This window comes from Dermacentor albipictus, chromosome 9, assembly GCF_038994185.2.
Source record: "Dermacentor albipictus isolate Rhodes 1998 colony chromosome 9, USDA_Dalb.pri_finalv2, whole genome shotgun sequence".
NCBI classification, from domain to species: Eukaryota; Metazoa; Arthropoda; class Arachnida; order Ixodida; family Ixodidae; genus Dermacentor; species Dermacentor albipictus.
In genome coordinates this window covers 10,723,015-10,748,286 of record NC_091829.1, presented here as the reverse complement: position 1 = coordinate 10,748,286, position 25,272 = coordinate 10,723,015, and the positions used below count along the sequence as shown (strand labels likewise).

The window sequence follows — 25,272 nt, the reverse complement described above, 5'->3', positions numbered from 1 at the left end:
CGTAGCTCAGCGTCACTATGCCGAATCTTATTCGTTTTGAAATTGAATGACAGAAAGCCTCACTGGAAAAGTGGGCATCTCTGACAAGACATTCACACAGTTTCTCTTCGACTTCTTGTATTATAGAGCGGAGAGGCAAGTAGTGTGAAACGTGTTTATTGATTGGACAGTCGCTCATTAGAAGGACGAAATGTTCTCGGCCACTACTACCAAATTAACCCCGCGCAGAAAATCACATTAGTGCTGCTTCATTTCTATGGGCCACATAATGAACTTTGAGAATGCGACGCGCGTTTAATTTTACCCAAATCATTAATATATATATGTACCGCCGACCAAATAAGATTGTGGGCCATGGGATCTGAGAAAGAGTTTAATATATCCGCAGCCTCACAGCCCAGCTTGGTATTCGCATTTCCAGCCTCCACTAGTATGTGAGAACAACATTCTGATTAACAGTTTTACTAACAACTGATACAAGCACCTCAAAAATTCAATGTTTTCCGAGATCCCATGGTCTACAAACTGTTTTGGTCGACTGCACCAGCTCGCCAAGCTTTCAGTTCTTCTCAGCGCTACCCGTGCACAACTCTGCGCTTTCGATTCCCTTTCCCACTCCCCACAAGCAGGCTACCCAGCGAGAGATACTAGTTCAGGCTAAATATCCGTAATTTCCCCATATCCTTCCTTTCTCTCAGCCTTTCACTTTCATGAAATTTCTGGCCACTGGACAGCCCTTCACCATCGGAGCGAAATGCACTTTGACAATGGTCAGAATGGCCGTGCGCGCTAAAGGTAGCCAGATCGCTACATCTTAATTATGTACAGCGGAAGAACACACGGACGGCAGCGAAGACGACAGGACGGGCGCTGACTCGCAACTGAGAAGCTTAACCGATTTGCTCAAATGTCAGTTTTCTTAAGCCAGAGCGCTAGTTTATTTCCTGTCGCCAAATGGTCTCCGAGATTGGTTGTGAACTGTGTCGCTAAAATTCTGTGCGCTCGATTTCCGTTTCGATACCCGTATTTCTCCATTCCTATCTATTTAACTCCAATTCCTCCCGTTTAAGTTAGCGAACCAGACTGTTTCTGGTTAACCTCCCTGCCATTTCTTTGTCTCTCTTTCTCGCCTTCAAAAGACGTTGCCAAGTTACAACAATATCATTCACGTGCGTCAGTACGTTGCAAACACGAACTCCATACGACAGTGTGCCTTCCTTTGCGCACAATGCCGCAGTCTTGGCGTCGCTGCTGAACGTACCCGTCTGTGCATACTGTGTTTCTGTTCGTTATATGGCCCTCGCAGTCCCTCCGATTTTACTGTTTGCTTGTCGTTGTTCGTCCTGTTTTCTCAAAAATTTATTCACTGCATCGCCGCGATGCGAACAAAGGAACCTTTTTCTATAGCAAAGGATCTGATACATCTGTAGTTCATGACTGTTCATGCTTTATTTTCAAGCTTTTTTTATCTCAACACGGTAATCTGATCTACGAAGGAAAGCTTCTCGGTGTTACATTTCTGACTAAATGCGGATGAAGACTACAAAGTGTATGGATTATTTGGTTAGCGGCGTAGGCAGATGTTAGTTGGCGAGTGAACTCTACTTTGAATCGTTACTTTTTTATTAGTTTCATTGTTACTTATTTATATATTAATGCGATAAACATTCTTACGTATGTATGTATGTATGTATGTATGTATGTATGTATGTATGTATGTATGTATGTATGTATGTATGTATGTATGTATGTATGTATGTATGTATGTATGTATGTATGTATGTATGTATGTATGTATGTATGTATGTATGTATGTATGTATGTATGTATGTATGTATGTATGTATGTATGTATGTATGTATGTATGTATGTATGTATGTATGTATGTATGTATGTATGTATGTATGTATGTATGTATGTATGTATGTATGTATGTATGTATGTATGTATGTATGTATGTGTTGGACACAAGCTATTTTCTCGCCTACTGGGTTGCTCGGTAGTCTCTGGTAGAATGGGTAGAGCATCGGGTGGCTGTGCTGAGGGAACAGGGTTCGAAACCAACCGTCGGACCGACTTTGGTCACTGGGTATGCGGCAGTGTGTGCATATGTACCGCTCCTCAACGAACCTCTTTGACGGCGACATGGGTCAGTTGGTTGCGGGACTGGCTGTGTACAGCTCCTCAGTGAATCTCTTTCAGGCTCACTTAGAGCTCTGTTACCACTTTGATACCATCTTGTACTACTGTGTACGTTCCAGTGGGTGTGTCGCGCTCTTCTATGAGCACCTTTGACGCCAACTTCGGTAAATAATTAATTGCCGCCAGGAACGCGCCGCTCTACAACGCCATTTTTTTTTTTTATTTCTCCAATGCTGGGTGAAATCGAACGTGCCGAGGCTGCTTTTACGGCGGCGCCGATAGACGGCGCAGCGAGTGCAGTGGGAGAAGAGTCCCGGTGCATTTTGACTAGCCGATATTGCGATGGGAAATTTCGATCAGCCGAATGTACCCTTATAGAACACGTTTCACGGTTATCCCGTGCTGGGAAGAATCGAGCCCACTTCACGCGGGTTCCTTAGGGACAGCAGACCGACGCGTTAGCAAGCTGCGCCACAAATGCCCCGCTTCTTAATTAACGTCTTTCACGCCAACATTTTAACTAACTGCCCCATGAATTCAATGAGTATGTGCTTTTGAGTGTGTGGCCAGAGAGTCGCTGCGTTCGCCCGCAACGACTCGCAACTCATATAGGACGTCATGTGCTGACCTATCGGCAACTCTACTAAATGGCGCAGCGTGTCCAGAAAGAAGCGCGAGAGAGGAGCCCGGCTGCCGGCGTTATGCGTTTCCTAGCGCTTGCATTGGCGCGCCATGAATTTCGGTGGCCACGCGCGGGCTTCGCGGTGGCGCCGCTAGATGGCGCAGATTGTTCATAGGGGAAAGAGAGAGAGGAGACCTGCTGCAGTGCACGTCTCATACATAAGGCGTTCTGACGGCGGCAAAGCGTTGTGTCCTTTTTTCTTCAATGCTAAGCGAATTACTGTCCACAGTCATCGTAAGATGGGTTCTGCCGAATTTGTTATTTATTTATTTATTTAGAACATGTAGCCTAGGGACTCTATAGAACCTAGAACATAGAACTATAGAACTATAGAACAGGCAGCCTAGAACATGAGAAATGAAGCAGCCTAGGTACTCTATACCTCAACATTTTCACGACAACCGACGCATAACAGAACAGAGTAGATTAAATGCACAAGCGAAAAGAAATATTGATCGTCATCGTACTTTAAACTGTGAGCGATGTCGAGTTGTAAATTAGCCTAAAATATCGCCCAGATGAACCTAGGTGTCCGCATGTTCATACAGACATACACACGATAAAGACGGTCACAGGTTCATCGGCTTGCGAAACCATTCTCTTGCGTTACAGATCGGAGCAGCAACTTTCGCCGAAACTGACATGTGCAAGAAACTGCAGCACTGTTAGGCTTACGTTCTGCTGCAAAAATTCTTACAGGTTGCATTTTGGGGGAGGAGGCGGAATTCAAGAGAGGTAGAGAGCGAAGAATGTTTATTACAAAGAGAGAGAGAGAGACAGAAAGAGAAAAGGTGAAGAGGATGTGGATCAGAGAATCATGCCCAACAACGTGGCGGTTGGGCTACGTTTAGCAAAGCGGTGATGTGGAAAATAGCAAGTGGGACTGGAATAGCATTGAAACGTAACTCCAAATTTTTACTCGTTCTTCTTTTCCTTTCGTTTAATTTCGGTAAAAAAAAACTCTCTTACACATCCGGACGAGAACGCTGGATGACCGCACTGCTCAGCTCTGACCTGACAGCACAACTCTGGGCCATCCAGCGAGCCGAGGAAGCCGCTTCGAGACAAGGTCTCGGAACCGCGTCCGCGGCGGGTGCCCAGACCCACTAAAAAGACGCCGGACTCAAATCTTGTTGATTTGAAATAAAAGTTTACGCTCTCTCTTACACATCCGAGATACGCCAGCATATTATTGCTGACGTGCATGGTTCAATAAACATTGCGCCTCTTCAGTACCCTCCAGTATAGGCCGGAGCTTTGGCGGGGTTACGTACATTCATGGAAGAGCGCGAGACGGCCAGTTACACCAGAATAATGTAATGCTTCTATTCAAATTTTTCATCGCTTCGTCAGTGGCCGAAGCGGCGTTCTGCTACGTTATCACCAGCACCTTGGGTCGGTGCTGGTGATTGGTGTGAGATAAGAAAGGAATATATATGAGCGAAAGGAATCCTTACACCAGACCGGACTTACGCAGCAGGCATATGAATTGACATGCTGTCTGTGTGCGCCATTGAACAATGCGGGGCATGGGAAGAGCCGGCTGTGAGGCTGCGCTAAAAAAAAAAAAAAGCGCTTAATCCTGCTTTCGCGCTATCGTTTTCTCGTCTCCGGGTGAAGACGTAGTGACGCAGCAGAATTTTTAAACTGATAGACGTTGAAGACTAGCCCGAAGTTGTGGTAGTAATTGTGGCCAAAATAATGAAGGAGATCAATGTTTCAACGTAACTCACAGGCTTTGAGAAGCGTCGATATGGGGAGTGGAGGTCTCTTGACTAATGTGAACCATATTTTAGCGTTCACTCAAACCACGGTACAAGAGCGTTTTTACATACCGGCCCCGTCGGAATGTCGCCGCCGCTGCCTGGAATCAAATCCGGGTCCTCGTGAGCTGAGCAGCAAAATGCCACAGTCGCTGAGCCACCAAATCGGGAAGGTTGTGGGAAAGCTAAAGTGTCCAACTAGTGGACATTTCCATTTCGTCTGCTGCTAAAGCGATGATTGGCTGCAAGCACCTGTCTCTTTCTGACGCGTACCCCAGCCAATTAGAACTTCAACAGCAAACGAAATGGACACGTGCATTAGGTGGACACTCACAGAATATCTAGCTCCCCCCTCCCATTGGTTGAAGGACCGACGAATGCTCCCATTCCTGTCGTTGTGCTTTGAGTGTTGCTTGTATATCCGGATAGAAGAACGCCCTATAAATAGTTAGTCATAACTCAGATTTTTAGCAGTGTTCAATTCTTCATTGTCACTACAACGTGACAGTTTTGAAAAGCATGCCTTCTTCAGCCCTGTGATTTTGCACGTTAAAGACTACGTTGATAGTTTGTCCCGTGAAAAAACAAATAATGCATATAATACAAGGCAATACCGTCGCGCCCCAAACCCGAGCACGTTTCGATAATGCGCCGTTGCTCGTATTTTCTCTGCCGAAGCGTTCACGCGTACAAGAAACATAATCAGGCACTTTTCGCTTCACTAAGACACCTAACCATGCAGGGGAAGCAGCAACGGAGCGAAAGTAAAAACGCATGCCGTCTCCATGCGTTTGTGCCTCTGTCGCTGTGCTTTTGCTATGCGGACTTGTCATTTCCTGCTCATGCTTGCCTGAACTATGTGTCCGCGCGTGCTTACTCGAGTCGTTCGCGACTGCTGTATTCATATTATGCGATGGAGAGTGGTCGGGGCCGCTTCAAGAAGTCAGCGCCCTGTCGTGTACACGCAGCAATGATTAAAAAAGAAAACGCGACGCCTTGCTGCCACCACGCCACTTTACGTTCTCATCTCTTTCTTCTCGAGCGACTGCACGGACAGAAGACAAGCACGCATACACGGGTTTCGTCGTCGTCGTCTTGGGCACGCTTCTTGATTGCCGACCAGCCGCCGCTTTAATTGGGAGCGTCGAAGGGACCCCGCATTAGTGCGCTGCCTTGTGCCCGAGCGCGGGCGGCGGGGACACACCTCCACGCTCCTAAGTTTGATTTGTGCCCCGAATGCGAAAGACAAATAGCGTTCTCTGATTTCTCGGAAACGGGAGCGGAGGGATGTACGAACAGACGCCGCCGCAGCGGCTCACGCACGCACGAGCGTCGCCTGCCGGCAGTTTTCCTTTGAGCTTTCTTCTTTCTTCGTCTGTTCCTCCTGTTTCCGCCCTGTGTTACGCCGTCGTCGCCGTAGCAGACGACGCTGGGCGAACGGCACAACGATCGGCCCAGCAAGCAGCGGCCCGGCATCGCTCAGCACGAACAGCGGGCGCTGCAGTTATTAGGAATTATCGCTGATGTGAAGACGCGCAAATGCAATAACAGCGATCGATGCTTCCGCCGGCCGCCGGATTTTTTTTTTCCTTTCCGTTTCCCTTCGTCCTCCAACCGGAGCTGCACCGCCCGGCCAGGTTCCACCACGCCTTCGCTTCGGGCGTCTTAAAGGTTTTTTTCACTTCCGTTGTTGTTTCTCGCTCGCTTCTTCTCTTTTTCCGCATGCCGCCGTCGCCGATGCAGCTACACGAAGCGGCAGCGGGCGCGGTAGATGCGCGCGTAAAGCTGTTCGCGGCCGTTAACCATGCGACGCCCGATTGTTCGAGAACAAATATGCCCGCTCGCTCGCTAGCGCGCGACATGCTACTTTAGCAAGGAAAAAAGGAGAAAAGTGGTTCGGTGAATTATTCGACGCTTAGGAGACGCAATGGCACCGCCTCCGCACAGCATGCGCGAGAAAAGGAAAAACTCAAGCAGTGATAAAGAAGGTTGAGGCGAGATTTCGACGTATGAGAAGCAATATATATATATATATATATATCGCCTATATATATATCGCACTTTATATATATAAAGTGGCTGTAAAGAGGTAGAGATTTCTTTCACCCTGCCTACTTTTGCTTGTGGCAGTCAGAAATTATGACATGACAAAACGCTCCCCATTTGTAGTCGCTTAGGCGAATGAAGGTGCGTTGGCTATTATCATTTGTTACACTATGGCAGTAAAAGAAGAAAGGAAACGTACAGATATCTGTCAGTAGCAAACAGGCGGCTGACAAAAAGCGACTTGGTGATATCGTCCTGTCTACGTTTTTTTTTTTAAATAGTTGCCTTCCAGAAATGCAAAATAAACAAGTATGCAGAAAAGATATCGACATAAGGCATTTTTTACAAAATTTTGTTCGAGGAATAGCTCAAGAGCGGTGTTTTAAAACGCCTTGTTTTATGAGTAATGCACGTGACACGTAAATGACCGTCTACTCCTGGTGGACTTTACATAATGCTACAACTGATAAAAATTGTGATTCAAGGGAATTTACTGTTTGTTTACGCGCTCTGATCGGAAAGATATGGCACGGTTGAGAGAAAATATGCTGCCCTTTTTTGCGCTTATAAAAATTAGACGGCCATCTAGGGCGCTTTGCGAAGTTTCTGCAAGCATGAAGTACATCTTACTATGACACCAAGGTTCGTGTTGATCTCTGCCATCTCCGTTCTTTTTATCAGTGCGACAGAATATTCAAACGACGCCATCGGCTCTTTTTCTGACGCATATGGCAGGGTCGATACATTTTCCTCTTATCATCGCTGACACCGTCTTTCTCTCAGTGCTGCAGCGCTCAGTGACGAAATTTTTGCGTCCCTCTTGCTCGTCTACGAGAACTCTTTATCTGACCCGCTCCACACATTTCCAAATGAAGAGTAATTTGCCTGAACATATAATAACTATTGCATAGTTAAAGCTAGCACTTCAGGTACGGAGGTCGGCGTGCGAAGGACGCGCCGTGTTAGAAGGCCCCAAATAATTTAGGCGACCGGGAGTTTCTTTGTCACCACGCAGGTGCCTTTTCCCTCTGCCTGCATCTCCACCCGGATCGTTCCTTTTCTTTCCGGTGTCTTCTGAGCGGTGTGGGGATTTAAGTCCCCCGCTTTGATATTGTCACGGCTATTTTTTTTTCTTTTGAACAGAATCCAAAACGGCATATTACTTGCCCTTCACCGTATGACTTCTTTTCTTGCTAACCTTATTATCAGTACCAATATTTCATTTTGTAATATTAATACTTTCCCTAATTTCTAACATTTTAATACCTGGTAGATGCTGTTTTTCTTACTGTGGCGTTCACTTTGTTTCAGCGCCTCTCCTCCAAGATCAAACAATATTCACTCGACCCATCCTTGGCTTTCTCTTTCGCCAGCGAAAGTTGTGGCCTTTCCCGCACTCCGGAACTACCGAAGTGACTCACGTCATTTAGGGAGTTCTTCAAGGGCCCGTTCTCGGTCCATTGCCGTATTTAACTTACACGAATGATATCGCAACTAACTACACTTAACAAATGCATCTCTTCGCAGATGACTCGGTCATGTATAGTGAATTAACACAGCAAAGACGATAAACACAAAATTTGCATCTGTTAATCCCTTGTACCACTAACCAATATAGAATGCCTTTGAATTTAAGCTGGCATATCAATATTGTACTCGTTACCACAAAATCATGTAAAATATAGGTTATAGCAAACGGGATTTACATCTTGCAAACGCAGATACCAGACTTCGTACATACAGTAAATATCAGGCCCTCTGCCCCCCCCCCCCCCCCCTCTCCTGATCGCGCTAATCTCTCTAATGTACTCGAAACAGTCCAAAATAAAGCTGCACGGTTCATCTTGTCTCCACGTTCTTGCTATCAAATTCGCGTCCCGCCTTAAAGGAATCACACCATCTTCATTTTCACGATATGAGCAGTAAATTTACCAGGTCTTCGTTCTTCCATAGACTTCACCATAGCAACATTCCGTTCGCTGGAATCTATATTCTCTCCGCTCCACACATTTCGACTCACGCAGATCCCATTCATAAAGTAAAACCAACATTTGCCTAAGTTCATCAAAATTCTGACGCTTATATAACGCTTAGATAAAGCTTATCCAAATTCGCCACTAGACAGAGCGATACATGACTTATTGATATGCTGGAGATGGTAGCCCGGCTGTTCGCCTGACGTGCTACTCCATGCACTGGTTAAGCATTATGATATACACAATGATAGACACCGAAACAGCATGCAGGCACTATGTATTATTCAACGTTTCGTTAAGGCTAGCGGGGCCAGCACGATCATCAGCAGCGCGTTCGTTGCTCGTAATGCGCAGTTGTTGATCAACGCAGGTGTTTCACAGGTGTTGTGGGTAACGTGCAGGTGTCCGAGAATGTGCCTAAGTTCCAAGTTCGAGTCCCGTTACAGGTGTAGTGCCGCCTTCAAGGACTGTCTCTCTGACGCGTAGCGGGCAGCAGTCGCACAAAACATGTTGCATGTCTCCAGGGACTACATTCAGAGCACATTGGCCAGTCTGTCACTTGAATCTTGTACTTGAAGTAGTTCGTGTAGGCCACATTTAGTCTTATGCGGTGAATGCATATTTGGGCATGCCCATTGAAGCCTCGCGGTATACAAAAGTAACAAGATGAATCGATCTTATATGGGGTCCGTACTGATGGCTTGAGTTTGTCCAGAGGCATCGCTGTAAACGCCAAGTATGTGCAGATACCGGTGTCGCCGCGTCTTTTCTCGATACATGTACCTGGACCGTTTCTCTCGAATAGTCGTGTCTAGATTTGGCAGCACAGTCAGCCTGGACGCTGCCTCGTATTCCGCAATGGGCTGGTAACCACTGCAGCACAACGCTGTGACGCAGTTCGCAGGCTTTAATGCATAGGCGTCTGATGTCCACGACGAGTTGTTCCCGCGTGCGCGGCGACGTCAGGGACGGCAGGGCAGGTCTTCAGTCGGTGAAGATGACCTAAGACTCATCTCTCTGATCTATGACGGAAATAAAAACTAATTTCGCATCTAATTTTATCTATTGCCGAATGGAACTGTTTCCTTTCAACCACTGTCTAGGTTGCGGAATCATCATCATTTCAACTAGCACTACAACATTTCAGAATGTATCAACGTGTCATAACCTAAATATACTTGTATATTTACCTTAAACGTGTTGTCGTAGGCGTAGTTATCTATAATGTTTTTTTCATGGTACTACTTTGTTCCATCTGGTATGTATTTTTCTCCGTTTTTATCTATTTGCTTCGATTGTATTTTTGAACTTGTGTTCTGGCGAGGATTGGTCGTCACCATGGCGTGAGCGACGTGAATCGTGTTTGCACTGTTGTCACGCTGCAATATATAGCATGAAATATACTTATTTTTTTCCTATTTTTTCTGTGCCGCTTTTTTCTTTCGTCTCATTATTCAGTTTTTAAACCGTTTCATTATTGCAACTTATGTCTTTCTATATAATTTATATTTTACACGTTGTACTTAAGCTTGGCCTTTTTGTATTCCCCCCCCCCCCCACTCTATGTAATACCCTAACGGGCACGCAGGGTATTGAAATAAATAAATAAATAAATAAATAAATAAATAAATAAATAAATAAATAAATAAATAAATAAATAAAATTCTTGAACGGCTGGGGTGTACTACTTGAGATGGGAAGTTCGTGCTTCCACCGATTCGGGAAGCCTCTTGCGTATCACGTGTGCCTTCCAGGTGAGCATAATCTCGCGAAATTTTGCGTGCAATATCATGTTTTAGTTGCTGGTCACCACCGCCGACGGCCCGTCTATCGCTTTCCACACACGCTACGCCGTCTAGCGGCGGACATGCTTCAGGAGCAGATATACGCAAAGGGGCAGCTACACGTAAAGTCGAGGATTGAGGTGAAGGAGGCCTGGTATTAGAAAGGCGGAAACATACGCAAAGGTGTGCACTGAACTGTCACAGGCAACAGCCATCATTCACCGAATCCATGCTATGCCGCAATAACGCGCCGCAGCCAATATCGAGGCTTGTAGTATATGCGCCTTCCTAGCGCAGGTTCATCAACATGCACGTCAGCAGCACTGTGGGAAGGAAAGGCCTGAACTTGTTATCATAAGTCTCCTCCCTCGCAGTCTGATGAAAAGAGTCTTTAGTTTCTTTTTCTTTTTTTTTTACACTGGTTGCGTGGATTTAGTCGCCCGGACGTTATTTTAATCATTTATTTTATTCTCTATTTTACTTTCTTTATTGAACCCCTCAGTTTGTATTTTTGTGCTTATTAGCCTGGAGGGATTGTTTTGATATATTTCATAACTGAAACCCTAATAAGTATACTATAGCTCGCAGTTTCCCGCTTGTGGTTTTCATTACTGTATCACAGCTGCTCTCTCCTGCCTGTAAAGCGTGCTTTGCCTGTAATACACAACTGGCCGCAAAGAAGCCTACTTTAAAAGAGAAAACGACGGTTCCTACTCGCAGTTGGGCTTCACCTACGAAAGCGTGCCGGAAATCGCTCTCGACATTTATGTCGATCTGCTTGCCGATACTCATGATTCGTTACTCTTAAGAACAGATAAACAAGCAAACGACTGAAAACAATAGAAACAAGCAAATGATGCCAAAAGGCGGCAGGAACATTTGTGACTTGGCGCTTTTTATAGCGCTTAGGCTGACGAGCGTTCCAAATGCCACATGGCGTGTGTAAAACACGACACCTCGGGCGATGCACTTATAGGACATACCATGAAGATGGCCCGGTTCGCTTTATCAAAAGACTTCGGGATGCATGCAAGAAAAGGCTCCTTCGAGCACCCGTCATTTTTTGGGTAGTCCGACTTGACCACCTGAAGACAACACGCGCTTGCCATCCCAAAATGATAAAGAATTGCTAACTTGGCCTAATCGGTATATTTTGTAGCTAAATATTGTGACAGTGCCAGGGACAGAGCAAACTGAAGGAAGAAGCACTTCGTTAGTTTCCTTCCATTTTCCCTGTTCGACACGTTTTTACTCTATATAGCTACGACATTCCGAACTGTTCGCAAAGAAAGCTTCGAGGAAACCTGTGGTTTGCCGATTTATAAGCTGTATTTTTACACCGTGGACGTAGAAGAGGATACGGTTTCAGGCTGCGGAGGCACCTAAGCGATATAGTGATTCCAAAGAGAAGCCGGCGCCATGGTTGTGCACCAATATCGCCTTCTATCACGTAAAAAAAAAAAATAAAGGCACTGGAACCAGCACTTCTCAGTGTCTCGTTCCATCATTCAACGAGATATAAAGTTTCTGTGACGCATTAGGAAAAGTGCAACAACAATAATTTCACAAACTTGAGTTGTAAGCGCCGCTTCCTTACTTTGCTTTCGTGGCAAAACTGTTGGGGAAATATACGATTGCTCAAACGCCCATGATTGCTCAATTTGGTACGTGGTGTTTGAACGGAGTAGCGTATTTCTACGCCAGCACGCAGTACGATAAGGACGATGATGGTGGTGTTGGCATCCCCTTTCAGACAATTGGTCACATAGCCTGCTTGAGTTATCGAGGTTTCACTATATCTATCGCCATCTACCCTTTCGCATTCGTGATATCAATCTTAAGTTTAAAGAAAAATAAAATATGGGGCTTTACGTGCCAAAACTACAATCTGATTATGAGGCACGCCGTAGTGAGGGACTCCGGAAATATGGACCACCTGTGGTTTATTAACGTGCATCTAAATCTAAATACACATGTTCGCATTTCTCCCCAATCGAAATGTAGCCGCCGCTGCCGAGATTCGATCCCGCGACCTCGTGCTTAGCACTCCAACACCACAGCCACTAAGCAACGAAGGCGGGTATCTTAACTTTCACATTTAAAACCTTTATCACTAAATTGTACCATTCCCTACACTTGCAATGAGTTGCAATCTCCCGCCTGCTTTTTTTTCCACCAGTACACTATACGTGTCTTGCTTATCTTAACTGCTGACCACCTAATCCTTTCATATTTGCATCCCAACGCTTCTGGAAGGTGGGCGCTCCCTATGCGTCTTACTGGGTGAATATCTTCGCATTCATTTACTATGGGCCGAGTCGTTTTGCCCGGTATGCTTTTGTCCTCAGGCCGCCCGCTCGGACCTCAAATAGCAAGGCACTGCTCTTTCCCTCCTGATTTCTTTCTTGCCGTTTTGTACCCAAATTACAGCCCCCGGTTCCCTCACTTTCGTTTCTATAACTCCTGGTTGTCGATTTAAACTTTGAATTACCCTGCACTTGGTTGCCAACTTTTTAGACCTCATCGTGCCCCGATGGCCTGAGCCCGGGCTGGCAACCTCGCAGGTCCTTTTTCCATTAAAGTTTTTTCCGTCCGTCCGATTCCTTCTCCGCGCTTTTGAGATGTACATTTGCTCACTTTAGCCGCCCGTTCATTTTCATGCGTGTTTTTTAGTCTTGCTTCAAAGAGATTGTTTCTCTTTCCCCAAAAGTAAAGTTTCTCAAAGTAAATTCTTGAAAGTAAGTTTCTCCTTCCTCAAAAGTACAGTCGGTGACTGCAGCGCCACCGCATGGAAGAAACAGGAAGCACAATACAGGTAGCGGTACAAGGTAGACGAGAAGTTTTGAGGAAGAGAGAAAAGATTAAGAAGATTAACCCCAGTAGGCTAGGTGACCATTTGTCACTGCCTCGGTTCAAAGGGGACACCATTAAAACATCATCGTCGTCACGTTACTGGCAAAAAATTGACGTATGCGCAACCGCATTCGCGAAATAGACAACGCGCTCCCGTTGAATCCGGCTGCCGGCGCACACTTATTGATTCACGCCCGACATCAGTAAAGAACACAATGAACACCGTCCGCATAAGGCAGCTAAACATGACTAGTTAATTGATGTTTCTTTCCTTGTTCACTGAGTTAAACACATGGCAAACGTGCAACACAGTACAACGCATGGGGACTAAAAGTCCCGATGTGCATAAAATCTACACGCTCAGAAGGGCAATTGAGGACATTGGACAAAGTCCAAGATGAAAAACACTCGTCAACCCATTTATCAGCCCTTCTCAAGTAAATATAAGATTTTATTCATCGCGCTTTACGCTCAAATTCGAGCGAATGTGCCCTGGCAGGTGATTGCGCGCGCTGAATTGTGCAAGTACTGACCAACAAAAGCACGGTTTCTGACGCGCTAGAGTATGAATGAACAAAAGCAAGGAGGTAACTCCCCTCCCGCCTTCCCCCACTTTTTTTCTTTCTCGCCAGCTAAAAAAATTCCCTTACCTTACCACGAGCACAGATCAGTTAAGGAGCCAAAAACACAAATTTTCGGTATTCAGCGCTGCCGTCATTAGGAGGTACTTTATTTAGTTGATGCAGATATTTGAAGAATTTCCTGTAGGCTTCTTTTAGGACGCTGCTCGTTATTACTTATCTTGTAGTGTGATCTAGCTCCTTATCGGAGACTGAAAGAAGCTTGACAAAATAAAACGTGAATTAACGCTCTAACTTGTCGGCCTTACAGTTGGGGCAAAGAGGAAGCAGCTCGTTTGTAAGCTCTCTGCCGCGCAGTCACCGGCACCTGCTTTTGGGCAGGTGCCTCTTAATGCCTCACCGTGATCGTGTTTTCGGAACGCACCTCTAGCGCTAGAGGCACCCCTTAGGAGCGTTTCTATTTTCCGGCTCCTGATCAGCGCCCACTGGTTCTCTCCCCCCCCCCCCCCTCCCGCCCTCTGCCGCCTGGAAGCCGGCGACAAAAATATGCGCGAGCGACATGGGTTCGCAAACCGACGCCCGCACCAGCAGCGGGGCGCCAGCGGCTGATGACGGACGGTTGTAACACGCAGGTCGCCTAATTGCCGTGCGCTCGATTAAGCTCGACGCACGCCGCGTCTTGCTCCGCGAGCGGGCGCGGGCCTCGTCCCTGTACGCTTTGTCGCCGCCGACGCCCTGATTGCGGTGGGATATCGCGCTGATGTCGCAACAGAACCAGAGCCGGCCGTACGAAGCCGGGCGCCACGGAACGCGCAGCCGTGTCCGAAGAGGCTCACGATGAGCAGTTCAAGAGAGCGGGCAAAACAGAACCCAAAATGAGCGAGATACCTCATTATGTTGGCCGTTCAGGATCTCATACTTGCTTTTAAAAGCGTGAACACATATATTGCGCACCTTATATCTAAATACAGCTTATATCATCATCACCATCATCGTCGTCGTCATACTACTACTACTACTACTACTGCTACTACTACTACTACTACTACTACTACTACTACTACTACTACTACTACTACTACTACTACTACTACTACTACTACTACTAATAATAATAATAATAATAATAATAATAATAATTATAGTAATTTTATGTCCACTGCAGGACGAAGGACTCTCCCGGCGATCTAAAATTACCCATCTCTAGGGCTAGCTGATTCTCAAGTTGCAGCTGCAATTTCCTAACTTCATCACCGCACTTAATTTTCTGCCGTCCCCGACTGCGCTTCACTTCCCTTGGCACCCATTCTGTAACTACTCGTATAATGGTACACAGCTTGTCTGCCCTACGCTTTGCATAGCCTGCCAAGCTCCATTTTTTCTAACGTCGGCTAGAATATCGGCTATACCCGTTTGCTCTCTGATCCACACCGCTCTCCTCCCGACACTTAAAGTTACGCCCAACATTTTTTCGTTCCATCGCTCTTTGCGCCGTCCTTTACGTGTTCTCGAGATTGTTTCTCAACCTTTTAGTTTCTTCTCCATATGCTAGCACCGGTAGAACGCAACGATTAATATTATAGCTTATTTGAAAACTCGTCCTCTACCATCGTAGCCTCCCGCGCTACCCTGAGTGGCACAACGTTTCTGTTTTCTTACACGTTTATTTTGAAACAATTAGGTCAAGAATTTCGTTAGGTTTATCTTTCCATACCAGTTAATAAGATCGTCCCAGTGATACAACTCACTCAGCTGATGTGTCAACGTTGCTAAGGACAAAGGAAATGCAAACTGGACCTGCGCTCATGAGAATACATAAAAAGTGATTGTAGAATTGTCTTTGTGACTGAAAGAAGAAAGAAGTCAGTCTCAGTTCGTTCGGAACAGTGTAGACTGCGGAAGGACAATGAATGCTTCGTCCTCATGAGCGGCTGAAAACCCAGAGCTCGCATTATATTAAAAATAGAAACGTTGGGCGGCAATATTCAGGTACAGGAGATCATACGCAGGCAGCTTCAGAGCGAGCAACTATCAGCCCAGTTTCCCAAGCTTAAACGCCATGAATCAAGACAACCAGCGCAACCGGAGAATTCACATTTCCTTTTTTCCTCGTATATGTGACAGGAAAGCAAGTCTGGAAACTGCATTTCGCGGTACGTGTATGCAGGCCTAGACTCATCTGGCCTAACGAACCACGCGGCAAATTTGCAAAAGAAAAAAAAAACACATACCAACAATAATTTAGACATAGCTGAAGGCTTAGCACTCCGCTTATCGTTGATGGTCTTCTGATCGTTCTGATCGTTGAGGGAACACTCACAGCACTTTCTTTTATTTAAAGTATCCTGCTTCGCATTGCACATGCGCATATTCTCGATATTTCTTAATAATCGCACCCAGCGCGGGCTTAGCCATACAGCAGCAAAACTAAACATAAGCAGGAGGCCGGGGGGAGAAAGATAATACCTTATCAGCGTAGCGAGAAGAGAGTCGCTCAAGTTTTCAGCATTGCATGAAAGCATACGTTGATAGAATGAAAACAACGGAAAATCTAGCACCCATTTATTGACCTCGGCAACCTCCACGTTGCGTTGGACAGCTTAAGCGTCACTGCTCTAACGCGCGAGCCCTTAAGCAGTGTCTTTAAGCCTCCGTTAAGCTGATTACGCAATAATTGCTGAATAATCCCGGTGCACGTGGTGTTTCATAGCGCCGACGAATTTTCCTTAAGATTTTGATGCTAGACCGAGCATAAGCCGGAGAGCCGATGCTGGTTTCCTCATTCTTGCGCGTGATGGAAACCGTCCGGACCCCCTTGCGTCAGTTTCTCAGCCCGCTGGCAATGTGTTTCTCTTCTCAGCTAAGTCGGGCTGAGTGGTTGGCACCACACGTCGTATAGCACGAAAGTGCGAGCGAATGCCCCGCTTCGCATGCACCGAGCTATCTACGTTGTTTGCTGCCTGCTCAGCACACGTGCTTACACCGACGACGACTCGGGCACCAGCCACTTGGGGGTCACGGCCAATGTCATCCGAGGCAGCAGTGACGCTTCGCTTCCAAAGAGTGCCGGAAAAGCAGGCAGGCGTAAGTGCGCAACAAACCATAAAAACTCGTTGTTCATCTCGATTGCGAGTAAGTACAAGGACGAGCATGTTGTGAGCGGGTTTAGGAGATGTAGTGCCGCGTCAGAGGGAGCACTTAGTCGACGTGTAACGTGCGAGTGCTGCGTGCCGTCTCGTAGTGTAGACAAAACGTTCTTTTCCTGGCAAGTAAACGTGGGAAAGGAACATAGACGCTTACACGTTATTCACTGAACCTCGCGACAGTACTGCCACTTTAAGTGGCGGATTCCACGAACTATCTTGGCAAATGATCAAGAGTTACTCTTCAAGAAATGTAACTGCTTGGATGCTATCAGGTTATCCACTACCATTTAGTCACCTAAACGATTAACCTCCCGCCATATTTAGGTTCTTTCTTTCTTTCTTTCCTTCCTCCCTTCCTTCCTTCTTTCTTTCTGAGATTGTATCATACTACAGCGCGTTGTCTGTCACTGACTATTTTAGAAAAAGACGACACACACACACACACACGAACGCACGCACATACCGACGCTACTTCTAATACATCACATAATCCGAGCACATCGGTGCGCAGAAATCCAAGTCACTACCACTATCCAGTCGGCGGGAAAGAAAGTACCGTCGCTTAGACGACTAAGAGGACTTTTAGCCTCATGGTAACATTTATCTTGCAATAATTGTCAAGGAACTTAAGGAGCACTCAAAATAGTGAAAAAAAAGTTTTCTTGCGGAGTATAGGCTTGTAACACCGGGTTGGAAGGCCGACTCAAAACAAGGTGGAGACAGCGATCTTAATGTTAAGGTTGCGTGTCCACGCTGCGAGGGTATCCTTGTTAAAAATGCATCGCATCTTGCACAGCGAATGAAAGCATTTTCAAAAGGGGCGGTTAACACTTTTCACCGATGCTATCTGTACTGTTCTTTAAAACTAAATTATGGGGTTTTACCTGCCAAAACCACTTTCTGATTATGAGGCACGTCGTATTGAGGGCTCCAGAAATTTGGTCCACCTGGCCGAGGTTCTTTAACGCGAACCTAGATCTAAGTACACGGGTATTTTTGCATTTCGACGCCATAGAAATGCGGCCGCCGTGGCTGGAATTCGATACCGCGACCTCGTGCTTAGCAGCCCAACACCATAACCACTAAACAACCACGGCGGGTTGTACTGTTCGTTATGATTACAGTCATTAAATTCAAGTCACCAGTCTTGCATACAATAATACTGACCATACCATACTGACCAGACTTTACTGCTTTCAGGATCGGCCCACGAAAACGATCAGATACCCGGCAGGAAAAGCCGGCCTGCATTCTACACGGATTCGTCGCGTTATAAAGCTCTAAAGATAGCGTCAGCGGAGTAAAAAACATGAGAAAACTAGTTCAGCCTCATTAAGTTTCATTCACTGCATAAAAGAGACCTCACAATACTACTCTGTATACTCAACTCCCTTATGCGCAACAATCACAAACCTGCCAAATTTGACATAAAGAATTTCATTGAGATTCTTTGTAATTCTGAATGGTCACGTGCTTATTGAGAAATATAAGAGATGTGTGACGGATACTCTGCGCTTGCTGGAGGACGCGTACTTCAATGCAATGTCCAAGGAAGCATCGTACACCATATGAAGCAATACAACGAAGAAATATGCTAATCCTCGGTCACGGACAGCGCGAAACGACAAGGATAAAGTATAGGTGCAGAGTATAAATGCGACGAGTACACTTATAGATGGGCAATATCCTTGCGCAGCGGAATATAGTTCCGCCGGTAACTGTCTGATTATTGGCGATATTAGATAGTTTTGCTTTTGCTTGGTGAATAATACGTTACAGCAATACGTGACATGCTACGGCGTTTGCGCACGCACGTCGTATGCCACGAAATCAGCAGCCGCTAAGAAGACGACGCTGCGCGGATGAACACATCTCGACGGGCACTCGGTCTTCCTATTGGGTAAGGAGTGCTGCAGCTTCGACAGTACTACAAACGACGTAATCGAAGCGCTGGGCGATAACTACACAAAACGTTTTTTTGTCGTTTCACTTTATTTACTCTTTCACTCTATTGATATTCAGTACTACTGAAGATCTCTCCAAGCTATCAATGTTTCTGTCCGTACACAATATCAAAATAATATTATCATGTACCCATGGCGACAACAGAATAATCCAAGACTGTAATATATGAGAAGCAGTGCGTTAAGAAACCGTATATGATGTCGCTTTCGAGTTGGTAAAATACTTGTGCCCCGTAAGTTTTGTAACACTGTGTCCTGCAGAGGTTGCTGTCGTCGTATGATAACGCTATTTTTAGCGCCGCTTAAGGATTATCTTAGAAGGATGTTCAAAAAATGTGGGTTGTTTAAGGCTTCGCCTGACGCACTCCTCTCACTCAGAATACTAATACGGAATGAATGGGCAGAGAACTCGATTGGCTTCCCAGAACTTGGGGAAGGGGAGAAATACATTGAGAGACGGAGAAAGAGTCTGATGTTGATCTCGTCGACGCCGTGAAAATTATCAGCGCTGCATCGCATTCGGCCGCCCAAGTCTGAAATCGCAGCAGCATGCGAGGCCATGGTCCAAAGATCTTGTTCAACGAGAAATTTCTTCCACCTAGCTGGTTTAGAGATGTGTGCACGCCAAGCGTTTCATTTCCAAAGGACGGCCAGTAGTAAATAAGGTGATCTTCGTTTCAATGCCATCACAGGCATTCTACTTGGAGCTGTCGGTCATTCCAATTAAGAATGAGTATGCATTGGCGAATGCAACGCCCAGGCGTGAGCGAAAAGGCACTGTTTCTTCACTTCGGGGAAGACCAGCTAGCAAGAGCAGCTGCATAGAAGGTTGTAGTGAAGCAACTGATTGTGAGTAAAGTCAGGTGTGTGTTACTTCTGCAGTGTCAAGTCATGCACGAGCTTGCTTGAGTGCTGGGCTGCGTCAGTCCTCATCAAGGCTTCTGGCTAAATTTGAAGCTGCTTGAAAAGCTCATGAAAGAACAAATTCCGCAGGAAACTGATCAGAGTGGCCTATGTGCATACTCATCTCCAATAGCTGAATGCTGACCGAGAAAGGGACGCAGAAGAGAGAGTGCGTGTGCTCATAGCAGCAAGTGCGGGTTCCATAACGTTGTGAGTCAAGTCTGGGTCAGCGAGAAAAGTTTAACGCAGCCTTCTCAGGTCTGACTCGCTGTTTCTGACCGACTCATCGGTTCGGGATGGAGCCATGAGACAGTGGTCGCCCTTGGATGCGCGCTAGCATTATCGTCTCTTTTTCACGCATAGAATATGCTTTGGTGCGGAGCGACGAAGTAACGAACGCGCGGTTTCTCGCTGCGTGAACCACCATCTCGGGAGCCAGAGGGCTGATCATGGCGCAGAGCGAGTCGTGACCGCCAGGTGACAGCGCCGGTCCGGAGTCCGGGGGAGAGAAGGCAAATCGGCAGAGAGAGCGGGGTCCTCCCCCGGCGCGTCCCGGCAGAGTGCGCCAGCGGCAGCAGCGTCGCCGCACGTAGCCCGCGGCCGCAGAGCGCACAACAAGATGACGGCAACGAGCGTGCGTCGGCGGCGGCCTCCGGGCGAGCCTTGTTCGGGTTTCTGGACCAGTCGGGCCAGCTAGGAACTGAGAGCGCGTTCGCCCCGCTGTCGGCTGGGGTGGCTCGCAAGCCCCGTCTCGCCGAGCAGCGATGCGTCCGGAAGTAGAAGAGAGCGGCGGCCCCTTCTTCCGCTACTGGATTACCGTCTGCTGCTGCTTCTCGCTGGTCGTCGTCTGCGTCGCCGATCCTGGCCCGCACGCAGGTGAGCACACGCGCGCTACTCTGCACTGGCCTTTCCCTGAAACGAACGCGCACGTAGCATACCCGACTCGGCTACGCTACGCTACTACGCAGTGTTCCTTAGTTCTCATTTCACTAGTCTTTAGTGGTGAACTGAATGCGCGCACTTCTTTTTCTTTATTCGCCTAAGCAGAGAGATAGATCGGTGCGTTTATTGTTGATAGAGGCCTTTCTCTTAACCAAGAAGTATAAACATTGCAATACACATTACTACTGCTGCCATCCTTGTTGCTCTGGCGGGCTAATCCTATGACCATGAATCGGATAGTCAGAAAAAGAAAAAACGGATAAATTAATATAACGAAGAAAAGAAAAGAAAATGTTTTCTCATGTTTGCATTGCAGCCTTGCCTGCTTTTTGCAGGCTCACAATTTGTTTAACACGCGGTCAGTTCGACTCGGCTACGGCACACACACACATGCGAATTGATGCTCTTTCGCCACGCTGTCAGCGTAGCGGGTCTGCTACGCTCCACGGCGTGTTTCCACCGCTCTTGTTGGTTTCACTTCAGTGTGGCAATGAAGCATTGGCGAATGACGATCTGAGGAGTGTACCCAGCACTGCAACTGACGATAATCAAGCGAGAGCTTGCGTTCCGAAAGAACACTCTCCTCCAATTGATTGCAACTGTCTCGGGCATTTTGCTTCGATACTCCAAAACTCTTCGAAGTTGCGAGCTCACCCTCTTTATCTTTCTTTAGGCGTAATGTGGAAAAGAGTACGGCACGGAAGAAGTGTTCACGTGTAAGTAGTAGTCCTTACGCCACACCTGCCGCCACACGGACGAAGAGCTGCGTTGACTCACATATCTACGGACAAGCGCAAATCTGACATTAGCTTTACAGTTAAGAGAAACTGAGCTGCTCATTTTCAGTGCCGCATTTTACTGCTTGACGTGGGACCGAGCGTGCACAAGACGCTTGACGGTGAAACGTGGGTGAAACACAAAACAGCTCCGGCTTTGCGCTTTCCGGAGTTAGCACCGTCGGCTTCTGGCATGGAGGCACAGCACTGGCGTGTATGCGCAGCGTCGTATCGAGTCACAAAAGGTCAACACAAACAATGTGTGCCTGCCGGTCTATTTGGAAGTCTCAAAGCAGCGCAGCAGCCCAGAAATACGTTACGTGGCCCCTTCTGAGGCTCTGTTTACAAGCGCCTTCTGGCTGCCTGGCGGTGAACATCGACCTTCCAGCACACTAGAACATTGAGAGCTGGCGAGCAGTGCACAAACATATCACTCGACAGAAAGCTGGCCCAGTGCGGATGGCTGCGTGTTTCCGTATCGATCATTCAGCACCAGCAGCGTCGCGGGTATCGGCGTTGACATCGAGCGTGATCCTCCAGCACGCTGGGACCGCACACACGACTTCGATCGGCACAACTAGTTTCGCGGAGTCAACGCCGACAGCGGCCGTTTCTATTCGGGGCCGGAGAAATCTGGCCGCTCTGCTGTCATCTCGGTGCGCATTCTCTATGGTAAACGCGCCGCCTCGTCCAATCGAGCGAGTCAAGCCGGCAGCGCACGCGTTCGCTGGCAGGAAAGAAAGCGCGCGTTCTTCCGCTGACGTCACTCGCTCCAAAGAGCGTCGACGTCGCACAATGCGGCGACGACGGCGAAACGTCGCCGTTTCGGTTGCCGCCGCCGACGGATCAGGGGCTGCAAAACCACCATAAGGCAACGCTCGCAACAGCCCGGCGCGCAGGGAAGGACCAGGAAATAAAAAAAGAACCGCGCGCTCTGCAGTGAAGCGTGCTGTCGCGGGGCCCGTCCTCTTTCTCCTCATCGGCTGCTCCCCCACGCACCCACAGGGAGAGGATGGCGAGGAGAGGGCGCGCCAGGCAGTGCGCATGCGCACTTCCCGTGCCGCCCGACGGGCCCTCGCGCTCATTAATAAGGGAAGCGCGCTGCTGGTGCGCCTGTCGCGTTGTCTGACGCGGCGCCGCGACGCTTGCCGGGCGTCCCGCGATGCTGCCCATGCTAAGAGTTCCCGCGGCGTTGCATTTTTAAAGGGCGTGCCGTTTCGCGGGCCCCGATCACGACACGGCGCCGGCCGTGGCGACTGGCCCTGCGGGTCGCTTTAGCGACGCCGTTTTGGGGACGCTAAGCAAAAGGCTCCCGATGAGCGAGACGACCGGCGCAGCACGGGTCCCGAGCTCGTCGACTACACGACGCCGCGTGTCGTATACACCCGCCTCCCCTTTCTTTTCTTTCTACCCGCGCCGTGCATTCTTTCCACTCTACAGCAAAAAGTGGCTTGGCCCAGAGGGAGACCGCCGCCGGGCCAGGCGTCGTCGCAGCGGACAAGATGTACGGCCTTCGTGTTCGCCGCGCAGTTGAAAAATCGGGTCGCCTTTTGTTTCCCGCGCCTTGGCCCGTGACAATGATTCGGTGCAGCGTTAGCTTTACGCTGCAGCTGGAGTCGTGGTAAGCGGGAAGCCAAATGCGCGGAGCTGTTCGCACGTAACAGTATTTATGGGGAAATTTGTCTTGGCGCTGACAGACACGTACGCGCATGTGAAAGAACATAAAGGGCACAGGATGCACGAAGCGCTAAATAAAACTTCGCCATGAATAAACTGCTCGCACAAATTACCGCCCTGGTTACCGGGAGGTAACCAGGGCGGTAATTTACTACTAGGCAACCAATACCTAGTAATACCTAGTAACCAATACTAATTGCTTACTAGGCAACCAATACCTAGTAAGCACATTGTAAGTGCGCCATTAGGCATGTTCACAATTTAAAGAAAAGTTCAAAACGTCAATAGCGAGAAAGGGAGAGAGTAAATTATAATAAAAATAAAAAAAGAATACGTCAAGGAACGTACAATAACAACTACTTTTGTTTGAAACTTACATGTGTGGCAGCCAACCTAAATTTTTGCATCCCCCCCTTCTGGTGATGATTGTAAACTTTATAGAAAGGGGGGAGGGGGAAGGGGGCTGAGGGATCGGGCTCAAGTAAGGCCCTGGGCCTGCGTGGCCTTCTCCGCCCAGTATTTGATAAATTTAATAAATGTTACGGTGATTTGTAAAATGAAATTTGCAACTATAGTACATGCCATTCCACAGGGACTAAAAGAAGTAGCCGATGAGCGTCTGCTTTCTCGCCGTGTTCCCTTCGGGTCAGCGTTATTTTCTGAAATCACCAGCAGGAACGACGGCCGCGGCTTCCATCAAGCCCGCAATATCATTTCTCACGCCCGAACAGCTTCGCAGATTCGTTGTCCGCTTGACCGACGTCGACCGCAGGCGTGCACAAGACTGCACGCTTCTAACGAAGCGTGCGTAAAACGACGGCGCAGGCCGCTCGCGCTGCTCGAGATTTCGTTTTTGTAGCTTCCCGCCTGTCCTTTAATGCGGACGGTATAGATGCGCAGCGGGGAACACCCATGTCGGTCAGGCGTCGGCGCGTTCCCAGTGGCGCAAAGCGGGCAGTTTTGAAACTCCGGCGGCCGTACGGGTGTTGATGTCGTTGAGTGAACGCCATCATTTGCTTACACGGCGCCTCCGTTGTCCCCAAAGGCTTCGCGACGCCCGACAAACAACCGCGGCAATCATTCGCCGAGCCAAAATGATGGCCCTTGTGCCAGCAGCAGCGCCCCTCTTAGACGCACTCGCGTTCATGGTAAATGGCGGCGACCTATTTTGTCTCGGTATAATTTGCCACGCACTTTGTGGACGTGCTTTTCGCTTAGCATCGGAGAGCGCCACCCTGATCACCACGGAATTAGGCGACGTTTATATTGTAGTACTTGCCTGGCTCTTACGTCGGTCATCGTACTAACGCGTTTGTATACAGAACCGTAAGCGACTTGTTTCCTGTGTTTTGGGCCATTTCCTTTTCACTCGAAATGGTCGCGTCTCTCTTCCACATCTCCCGTTAAGTATACACGCATGCGCAGAGGCCGGCTCCAAGTATTACGAAAGCAACCCTGTCAAGTTTCTTCGACGCCTTTTCATTCGTATACGTGGCGGCATCCGGTTTCTACGCGTGTCACGTTAGCAACGTGATTATTCTTAACGTAAAGTCTGGCCGTTCTGTGTATACAACGTCAAAGAATACATTGCGACAGCGGGTTTATTCACGATCCTTATCTCAACTCATAGGAGGCTCGGGCGGTACAATTACCAGCTATGCATTGCAGGCTAACCCCGCCTGCTGCAACATCACCACCACCTTCTTCTACAGGAAACAGTGTGAGGTAGAAGGTGATTCATTAGTTGGCAATGCCGGTGCACCGGTGACTGGGTCGAATTCGGCTCATCACAAAATAAACAACGACGCGACACAAACTGAGCTGATGGTTTCGCATCCGGCGTGCAAGCGCACTCCGATCAGTAGCTTTAAACAAGGCAAGATGTGTCACTTTTTCTGTACTCATGGTGCAACCGCCCTCAGGTCGTGTTCGAAATTTTAGCGCCGTGTCCGCCGCTGTAGACAAACCGCAAAGCCTGACGTCGCGAGGATATGGCGATGCCGTCGTCCTATTCAGTGCCAGAAAAAAGAAAGAAAA

General features: G+C 47.8%; 2 protein-coding genes across 5 annotated transcripts in view; one reads left to right on the top strand and one right to left on the bottom strand.

Moving 5' to 3' along the window:
• Nucleotides 1–25,272, bottom strand: part of LOC135911158 (m-AAA protease-interacting protein 1, mitochondrial-like) — a 228,932-nt gene that overhangs the window by 52,401 nt on the left and 151,259 nt on the right. The window lies entirely within an intron of this gene.
• LOC135911157 (uncharacterized) overlaps nt 20,415–25,272 on the top strand; it is a 135,317-nt gene continuing 130,459 nt past the window's right edge. Inside the window, exon 1 of the mRNA XM_065443331.2 lies at nt 20,415–20,716. Within this exon, the coding sequence (XP_065299403.1) occupies nt 20,605–20,716 (112 nt within the window). The 5' untranslated portion in view covers nt 20,415–20,604. The remainder of the gene's footprint in view (nt 20,717–25,272) is intronic.